The following is a 9,681-nucleotide window of genomic DNA, read 5'->3' as shown; positions in this document are numbered from 1 at the left end:
CTATAACCAATGGACAATGTTAGATAGCAGCATGTGATGTTTGTATGTATGTATTGTATGACCAATATCTGGTGTTAAATACCTGGTCTCAGGCTAAGCTAGAGAATCTTGAAGGGCTGATGTCCAGGCAGGGCTAAGTACCTTTACCAGAAGATCCTCCAAGATCCTTTGCATTGTCGGAGACTACTTGTTTTGTGCATTGGCAGTGGTCACACGACCACTGACAGAACAGAGCTTGATTGCCAGTGTTAAACAACAGGTCAATTTTTGCTCTTTATACTAAGATCATTCAAGCTAAAGTATTCAAGGTATTTAATATGTTTGATTGCAAAAGAAAAGCAAACAGGGAAGCCATGAACCCAATAATCTATCTTCTGTTTGTAAGCAATTCCACCATTGCATTGCGTGGACAGCTCTATTGTGTATAACATAATATAAACCGCAAACAGTGTCATGTTTCCTAAAAGTAGCATTGGGAACCTATGCAAGCTGTAACCTAGAAGGTAGGCACAGTGTCAGACATCTTGAATATGCATATGGAGTAAACCCTACCACTCACACTCCACTGCACTAGATATAGGAATATTGGTTCTGGTGGCTGTCCACAGTTCTAGGGAGGGCTTGATAGGAAAAATGCTGTGTTTTTACCATATACTATCTATCATCCTTTTTCTATTGAATGTATGGTTATATTTTAAATGCATCTATGTGTGAAATTGAGTTTAGGTATTCTGTAAAAGAAAAAGGCATCATCTTGTATAATGTCCTTTGCTTCTAGCTTTAGATTCTGTTTAAGCTACAGCAAAAATAAACTTGTTTTTTGCATAGGAACTGAACTACAAATACTGTGGCAGATAATCCAATTCCCATTTATGTATTTCAACTTGACATTTAGCAGTTTGTCCAGTGATTAATAAATGTATTTACTACAATGTACTATGACCTATATAAACTATTTGTTCCTTCATACTTCAACATTATAATGTACTGTAGGCAATGGTTTATCTAATTTATTATTGTAACAAAGATGAATCAAACACCCATGCATTAATCCAATCATTATATATCTGATTTTTAAAGATATTTATGTTTGCAGTCATTGTACAAGACCATGATCTTATCATTAGGCTTTGTCCTGCGGGAATCTCACTCCAAGTTGCTTGCGAACTTCATCCATGATGGTGTGTAGGAGCTCACTGTCTGCCCAGGACATGAATGGACTTTCTTTTAGTCCTAGAATTAAAAGAAATTGTCATTACAGTACAATCTAGAAAGCATGAGTGAAAAATGTGGGTCACATGACCTTGCACAGTACCTTTCAGCAGACACTGGCGCACATGCTCAGCCTCATAGCTTAGTCCCGTGCTGTTTGTAAAATGCATTGGTTTACTAGAATGTGGAAGGGGGAATTTGGTCTCTTTTCCATGGACAATAACTGAGGTTGGGCACCACATGCAGGAAGGAATCTAGGGAAAAATGTAACATATACTGATAGAATAAATAATATACAGAACAGCTACAATCACATACAAGCCACTTTTAGATATATTTGTCAATTGAAGCTCTCAGCAGGTGAATGTAGATTTGTGCTGATATTGGAGGACCCATTGTTGGATGGAATTCCATTTTGTTTTAAGAGGAGCTTCATTTTTTTCTCTGGGCACTTCACACTTTTATGGCTAAACTGGTGCTCTGAGCAGAGCTGGTGAAAATATTAAAATGGGAATTCATTGAAAAAAAGTTGGGAAATGCATTTATTCTGATAAGCTATATATAGTCAAATAAAATTGTTTACATTCTTCCACACGTTGAGCAAGGGCTCTTCCATATGGCATGCTGGCAGGTGACAGGCTTTTCCCATCAGGCTGTGGCTGCCTTCTAAACCAAATGAAGGCTTTGCACATTGTTTGTTTTGATGCACCTTGAATTATCATACTTTTCAATGTGTGAAATGCTGATCTTCCCATGTTTTAATTAGTGTAATAAAGTATATATATAGCCCAAACTTTTTTTTTATTTAGAAAAGAATAAAGAGGTGTGAAAACCAATGTAAGTTTATTTTAATATTATTATTTTGCTGTCCTGGAATTAGAACAAGAAGTTAGAGGAAAGCTTCCACAGTAGGGGAAAATTCCCTCTAAGACAGCTGTCCCCAGAAAAGATATCCCTGTTGGAAGAGGTCCTCAATTTTCTTTATTAGTAATGATGATGACTAGAAGAATAAATGTCCCCAGTGGAAACACAGCCAGCAATAAAGATTTCTTTCCAAAACTTAAAAAAAGTTTTGTTAGAACTACACTTTAATCGTTGAGATTTGTAAGTTGGGTATGGGGAGAGGCACATTTGTCAATACCATAACTTTTTATCTTTATTCACAGAGTGCAATATTTGAAATACGTGGACCCACTGATATACTTGCAGTGTGAGAAGGAGCAGGAATTAACACAACTGATGTGTAGCATTGCAAAGTGTGAATTAATTTAGCCCCTTGGCCCCCCTTGCTGGGATGAATGGATGACTTGCTACTTCTGTAGTCTGTCTTCTCTGATCAGTTCAGTAAATGTTATTTTTTAATTTTGTGTAATTGTTTATGTTATTTCACTTGTACTTTGTTGTCAAGACACTTAAAGGGGAACTAAACCACATTCTTCTTGGATGTTTTCTTAAGTGCAATCTTCCCCCTGTGTGATTGGTGGGGCCATGATGTCATACCTCTTGTGTGAGAGTTTATTTATTCCCACCAATCGCAGATCAGCGATAAGGCAGGTAGGAGGGTTTTATCCCCGTCCCTTCCTGCAAAAATGACCTGCCTGATCAAGCATTTTTAAAAGTGGAGCCTATTTAACCTGTTTCATTGGGTTATTGCAAATAAACTTGAAATCAAGCGTGCATAAGAGATCTATGTATTACATTTTGAGATCAAGTGCCCTACCATTACAATACAGAGAAACATACTTTTTGTAAACATTAATGTACATTATTAATATTATTGAAATCAATCTGCTCTTATATTCATATTTCTAAATAAATAAAAACACAGAGCAGACTACACTCACTTTACAAACAATTACTTTACCATAGTATGCTGTGACATAAGACGATTTTTTTTTTTGAGACCTAAAAAGTAAATACCTGAATCATTCCAGTTGAGCCACAAATGGCTGCCTGGTTTGGCATTGCCACCATAATGGTGCAGGTCAGAATGGCTTGACGTTTTCCTGAATACTGAAGAATAATTGTCACAGTTTCATCCACACCTATTTGGTGAAAGAAGAAATTGATGGCAATAGCTATAATGGTGTTGTACATTTAATTTACATAAATGGTTGTAGTTTGACAAAACTAGATTGGAGGAATATTAGTAATCTATTGTAGATATATAGCTTATTTCTGTATTCATTCACCTACCAGTCTCATATAGAAATCCTTTAGCGGTCACTGATTCTGGTTTTTCACCTTTAAATACCATTAATGCAAACTGCAGGCAGTAGCAGCCAATATCCAGGAGTGCCCCTCCTCCAAGTTCCTTCCCCACTGCCCGGGGGACATGATATTGGTTGGAGCCAAACTCTGCCCGGACAACCTTTATATCCCCTATGGCCTTCTGGGATAAGAGGGAGCGGATTTGATCATACACAGGAAAAAAGCGACTCCACATGGCCTACAATACAATTAGAGATCTATATGAGCAATAATCCACAACACCTAATGGATATTATCATTTATTATATTTAGTATCAAAAAGCCTTACATCAAAAGATAGATTTTGGAAAAAATTAAAGGGAAGTCTTCAGATACATGTTAGTATTGTGCTACTTCAACCCACTCCTTTGTGTCAGTAATCTGGTTATCTGGAGTTTGAAGTCCTTGGCCTCTTGAATTATGGTAAGTAAAACATAACTCAATATTTTTGCTTCCTCGGTACTCTACACAGAAGGTATTAATTATACTTACCTACTAAGTAAGATTTGTAAGATTCAAAAGAGGGACACACCTTTACCTTTTCCTAATCTAAATTTTGCGTACTTTGGACAAATATTAAATGGCAAACCCTAAACATGAATGATAGTAACCATACCACTTTGTGTTACCTCTCACAAAATGTCACTAGTTACATAAATCATGAGCAGATCTTCTAATTCTACACAGAGTGCTGCCTTGTCCCATACAGACTCATTGCTAACAGAAATGGTCTTCACTATTCTGTGTTTGATTGATGACCTGTGGGTTTTGGTTTGTTCCAGGCTTTATATGGTTTCCAAGGGTCAGCCCAACTAAAAATGATAAATATGTAATGAAACATGACACTATCTAGCAAAATGTACAATGAGATGCTCCAGTTGTGGACTTTAATTTCAGAGTCATGTTTTTTGGTTGTAGTATATATTTTTGCTGATTAAAACTGTTTTGACCAGCGGTCACCAATCTGTGAGAAAATTTTGGTCCCCCGTATGGATTGCAGGCTCAGGGCAGTGGGCGGGTTTTGGCCATTCTCCCATCGCAGGCTCAGACCTGTGATGGGAGAGTGGGTGAGTTCTGGCATCATGACGTCACTCAGGGGGAAGTCTCTCCCCTTTGAGTGACACACAGCGAAGCCCGTAAATTTAGTGGTCCGTAGGTCTGAAAAGGTTGGCAACCACTCATTTTGACAGTATGACCGTGCAAAACATTTTTTAAGAGAAGAGCTCATTTTAAGATTGGATCAAAAACATAAAAGTGCTTCTGCTCTATATGGACACATCCATCATACCGTGAGTCCACTAAATTCAGCTTTCTGTGATGGGATTAGGTGGTGTCTGTCTGCACTACAATTGGTAAAATCATGTTGCTGATGTTTCTGATTGAAGGGCTGTAATCTGTCAATCAGCACCTGGCCACACCCAGTTATGTCCACTGCCTTCTGAATTGGCTGCACTGCCCATGTGGCTGAAACCTTCCCACTGGGAGCTGCTGGATGTAACTGAATTTTGGACTTGTTTGGAATGTCATAGAAGAGCATTTAGTTGTTAACATGAATCCAATTCTACTTTAACAATACAGTTAATCGAATGATGCATTGATTGGTGATTTTGATATCTGCTTGGAGTTGAGATTTAAATAAAGCACAGTACCTCCATAAAGAAGACATTATATTTCCTGGCAGCTGCTATGAGTTCTTTCACCTCTGTAGAATTCATGGCCAGGGGTTTTTCACAAATGACATTTTTCTTGTGCTCCAGATACATCAGTACTACTTCCCGATGGATGATATGCAGAACACCAACATAGACAATATCTGCAAGAAAAGACAAAAAACTTATTTCACATGAAGATGTCCTACAAGGAAACACCCCATAATGTCAAGCATAATACGACATACAGTGCTATTTCTGTAAATCTTATACATGCTAACACTATATCTTCTAAAATATTTATTATTATAGGCATATGCAGGAAAGTCATTGTGGAAATATAATTTTAAGATAGATAGATAGATAGATAGATAGATAGATAGATAGATAGATAGATAGATATAGAAGAAAGGTAATTAGGAAGATTAACAAAAAGAACCAGCCTATACAGAGATCAATTATATCAACTTTTGAATCCAATAGAACTTTGGAAACCAAGTCAGAAACATTTGGTTTGCAATTACCAGTGGTCAATAGTAACTCTATGTTCCATTGCAGCTTTGATTCCCGTCAATCAACCAGAAATTGTGAGGTCCTAATGTGCCACAGAAATGTCTGTAATGCTCTGATCCTGGTTTCTCATTGTTTTCTTTGGCTTTGTCATAAAAATCTGTTGCAGACATTTGCTCAAGATTACAGACATGGGGTGAGATGAGAAACTTTGCTAAACAGCTAAGCAGCCTGATTTATGTCTTGGTGTGTCCTCACTGTATTGGAAGACCCAGGTTTCATGTCTGATGAAAACATATCAGCTACTATGACATTACAACATATGTACAACTGAAAACAAACTTTGAAATATTGCAGTTTACCATTTCTATTATATAATATTGCATTACTTAGATAAGTTGGATGCATTAGTTTTCTTTTTTTCTATCTTTTTCTCTCATTTAGTTTGGGAAACCTGCAAATAACCATGTTTAGGGTCAAACATCTCTCCCTCTCCTCATCCCCATGACATGGGACTGATAGGTTTAGTGGTTTCCAAAAGGAAGATAATATTGTTTGTGCCTTTGCTTCAACACAAGGATCTCTGGCAAGGATAACATGTATCCTCTGTTCTTGCTGAACAAAGGAAAACTAATGCAATGATCATTTCTAAGGATTGATCAGCTGCAATATATAATACATAACTGTTCTTGAGTTTAGATATCTTTAATATATTTTGTTTACCAATATTGGGGTCCCTAGCAAGCTCTTCATATGAACCATACACTTCTGGTATGTTGTGCGTTTTTGCAAATTCTTTAGCACGTTTCTGGTCTTTTGCTGCCACAGCCACTGCCTGCAGGGAATAAATATGAATGACAATGGATGAAATCATAAAAGTTTAATGAGCATGACAGACTGATGAACACTAATATGAGATTTGGAATTTACTGATGATTTACACACCAGTGTCTATAGCACACTAAAAGCATATACTGAATGTAGGGAACCTGTCATTAGAAGTTTTGTCCCTGGACTAGTTTTGTTTCTCTTTAGTTATTATAGTCACAGCCAAAAAAAATGAATAAAGACGCATAGGACAATAGTGGGTAGTAATTTTTTTCTCTGTTCCACCAAGCTTATTTGTTGAAAAACAATTTTATTGTTTATAGAATGATATCAGATTTGACCTCAACATTCAACACAGGCTCAACCAAGCTCTCAATTGCTCCTATTCAGCTGAATGAGAACCATTGTGCTTGCATTTGTATGCAGCTGCTATGGATTGCGGTGTGGTTCCTGAAAGAGAAAAGTCACTTGGAGGAACTACCACACCTCAACTTTAAATACATAAAATACCATATAAGAGGGCATCTTTACCACCTAAAAATTATTTCAAAGGTTTTACAGAGATGGAATGTTGGGAAAGGCTGTTGCAGACATAGCCAGATATTGTACGAGTATTATCAGGAAGGTTCCCAATATTGTGCAGAGGCTGTTCCATGAAATATTTACTAAGATCACACAATGCTTACACTCTATAGCTGGGTGTGAAAGACACCTGTACAGAAAGAAATGTGTAAAGGTTTAAGGTGTACTGATAATGTATTCTGAACATGTCCTGTACCCCACTAGTAGCTTGAATAAAAATATAGTAGTGCAATTAGGATGTTACAAACTAGATGCTTCAAAGGGTTCAAGATTGGAGCTTGACAAAATTTCTGCAAATGCTTTGTAAATGATTTCTGTCCACATTGATCCTATATAATTGTAAATTCTTTTGGTACAAAAAACAAATTCCAAAAAGCTGCCATCAAGCTAAGAAGTATTATACCTTGATAGTGGGAGGTAACTTAGATTTTTGCTGCCCAGGGGGGAATTAGACAGTTATCACCAGGCCAGGTATACTCATTAGCTTTCATCTCTTGTTTTGGCGGCAACTCCAAAATTTTAGTTTCTGTCAATTTCTGTGCTAGTGATAATGGTTATATACCTATATATATCGGGACACAGTAATAAAAATCTGACTGGGATTCCAACACTTTCATAGTTGATGATAATTTGTGAAGGTAAATAGGGGTAAAGATACACTTTATTCCCATAACAGATAGATAGATAGATAGATAGATAGATAGATAGATAGATAGATAGATAGATAGATAGATAGATAGACAGTCAGACAAACAGACAGACAGATAGATAGATGAAATGTAAGCTCACCTGGTGATCCTGAGCTGGCAGTGTCTGCAGGGCAACCATGAAATCATTAGAAATCTTCCCTGCAGCACAGATGCCCCATCTAGTGGCCATATTTAAGTAGTACAACTCCCCAGAGATCACAGGGACTGCCAAGTTCTCTATGTGCCATTGCATGCCTGCCAACCTGCCTTTATATTGACTTGTACTGGGAGTGTCTATTTCTTTAAACTTAACAAGAAAAAATTTGCTGACAAATCAGTGCCAGTGCCTCATACAGCATCTGCAGTGTGACATCCACATGCTGGGTAATGTTATTGCCTGCTAGTAGAAGATACTGAGGACTACAAATGTTTTACTAAATACTGCAGATAAAAGTACCATCAATTTGATTTTGATGGAGGATCAGGAGATAAAAAAGGAAAATATATAACTATGTCATTTTGCACATATATACACCCAATATCAGAGGTTTACACAGACTAAAGTTAAAGTCTTTAAAACTTACATTATAATCCCACCAATGTTTTTATAACAATTCACAATAAAATCAGTGGAGGGGTTTTAAAGAGAACTCAGCTATATTATGCAGTTTTTATCCAGGCACCATCCATCTCATTTACTTTCTAGTATGTCTGGTTTGTTGAAATGTGCACACAGGACAGAATGTTTAGAAGTGAAATATCTTGATTAGACTTGTCAATCCAATTCAATTTTCCAATCAAATGACACCAGATAAGAAGTGAATTTGATATTGCAAGGACACAGACATATATGTTTAAAAAATAGAGTGACATAAAAGATTCAATAAAAAAAAAGTCCAAAACCAATTTAGATTGCCCATACCAATAGATGTTGATCTTTGTTGAATAAAGTGACAATGGGGATGTATGGAGGTAATTTCCAACAGCACTGGGACACTGGGGCAGGCATAATGTTAAGATAAAAATGTTTCTAATTGTTAATCTAGTAATTGGGATATTGCCTGTCAGATGTATTTTAAACATGGCCAATTATAATCTAACTATAAACTACAATCCCTATAAAAGAGTGATCAGTCAGCCACCGTGGGCTCTGAGGCTAGCACTCTGGTCTGTGTAGCGCTGGATCCCAGGTTTGAATCTTGGCAAGGGCGCTATCTGTATGAAGTTTGTACATTCTCCCTGTATTTGCGTAGGTACTCTGATTTCCTCCCACATTCCAAAAACTTGCATTTAGATTAATTGGATTCACCTTAGACTGTAATAATGACATATGACTATGGTAGCAACATTAGATTGTGAGCCCCTTTGAGGGACAGCTAGTGATATGACTCTGGACTATGTTAAGCGCTGCGTAAAATGTTGGCGCTACATAAATACTAGTTAATAAAGAATAAATATCTCTATATTTGTACAATTTGAAATTGTATTTGTGTTTTTAATTACATATATTCTATACCTTGACTAGTTTGGAATTGTAACATTTTGTTTGGAAGATTGTGAATTTTGGATGGAATAAAAATATATGTAAAAGTTACTATATTGCTCAATACACACAGAACTAGAAGACTATGTTTTCTTCTGCAGGCCCACAAACATTTTTTTTTCACTCAGAGAGTGCATACAAAAAATACGAAAATAATAAAAATATACACTTTAAATAATTTTCATAAAAAAATGCATTTGTTAATTCTCTTTAGTTTATTTGCATTTCAGTTTAAACAGTGTAATCTGAATTTTTTTTTTATTTCTTTTCAATGAGAGGGGGCATTGAGTATTTAGAATTAAAGCTGAACAGGTATGTGTAAAGTGCAGGCCTCTTATGGAGGCCTGCACTTTACACATACCCCCAGACCTGGCAATAAAGTAGGGGGTGGTGTGGGTCTCCTTCTCTCACCTAACTG

The 9,681-nt window shown here is 36.6% G+C and overlaps 1 protein-coding gene across 1 annotated transcript; it reads right to left on the bottom strand.

Annotated features, from left to right (window-relative positions):
• Nucleotides 1-995: 995 nt before the first annotated feature.
• On the bottom strand, nucleotides 996-7,965 carry LOC140340407 (trans-1,2-dihydrobenzene-1,2-diol dehydrogenase-like). Its single transcript, XM_072425593.1, has 7 exons — nucleotides 7,821-7,965; nucleotides 6,345-6,456; nucleotides 5,112-5,275; nucleotides 3,409-3,661; nucleotides 3,133-3,257; nucleotides 1,316-1,466; nucleotides 996-1,233 (listed from the first exon to the last, which is right to left on the bottom strand). Exons 1-7 carry the CDS (start codon nucleotides 7,908-7,910, stop codon nucleotides 1,124-1,126), a joined length of 1,005 nt encoding a protein of 334 aa, XP_072281694.1. The 5' UTR covers nucleotides 7,911-7,965; the 3' UTR covers nucleotides 996-1,123.
• Between the last annotated feature and the right edge of the window lie 1,716 nt (nucleotides 7,966-9,681).

This window comes from Pyxicephalus adspersus, chromosome 11 (genome assembly GCF_032062135.1).
Source record: "Pyxicephalus adspersus chromosome 11, UCB_Pads_2.0, whole genome shotgun sequence".
Lineage (NCBI taxonomy): Eukaryota > Metazoa > Chordata > Amphibia > Anura > Pyxicephalidae > Pyxicephalus > Pyxicephalus adspersus.
The sequence above is the reverse complement of the archived record's forward strand: the minus strand, read 5'-3'. Positions and strand labels throughout refer to the sequence as shown.

Excerpts from the sequence above, each read along its gene's own strand:
- LOC140340407 (XM_072425593.1), bottom strand. The coding sequence starts at position 7,910 with ATGGCCACTAGATGGGGCATCTGTGCTGCAGGGAAGATTTCTAATGAT. Across the intron at positions 5,276-6,344 it reads TGCTAGGGACCCCAATATTG|ATATTGTCTATGTTGGTGTT; the intron begins GTAAACAAAATA and ends CTTTTCTTGCAG. Across the intron at positions 1,234-1,315 it reads GCGCCAGTGTCTGCTGAAAG|GACTAAAAGAAAGTCCATTC; the intron begins GTACTGTGCAAG and ends TTTTAATTCTAG.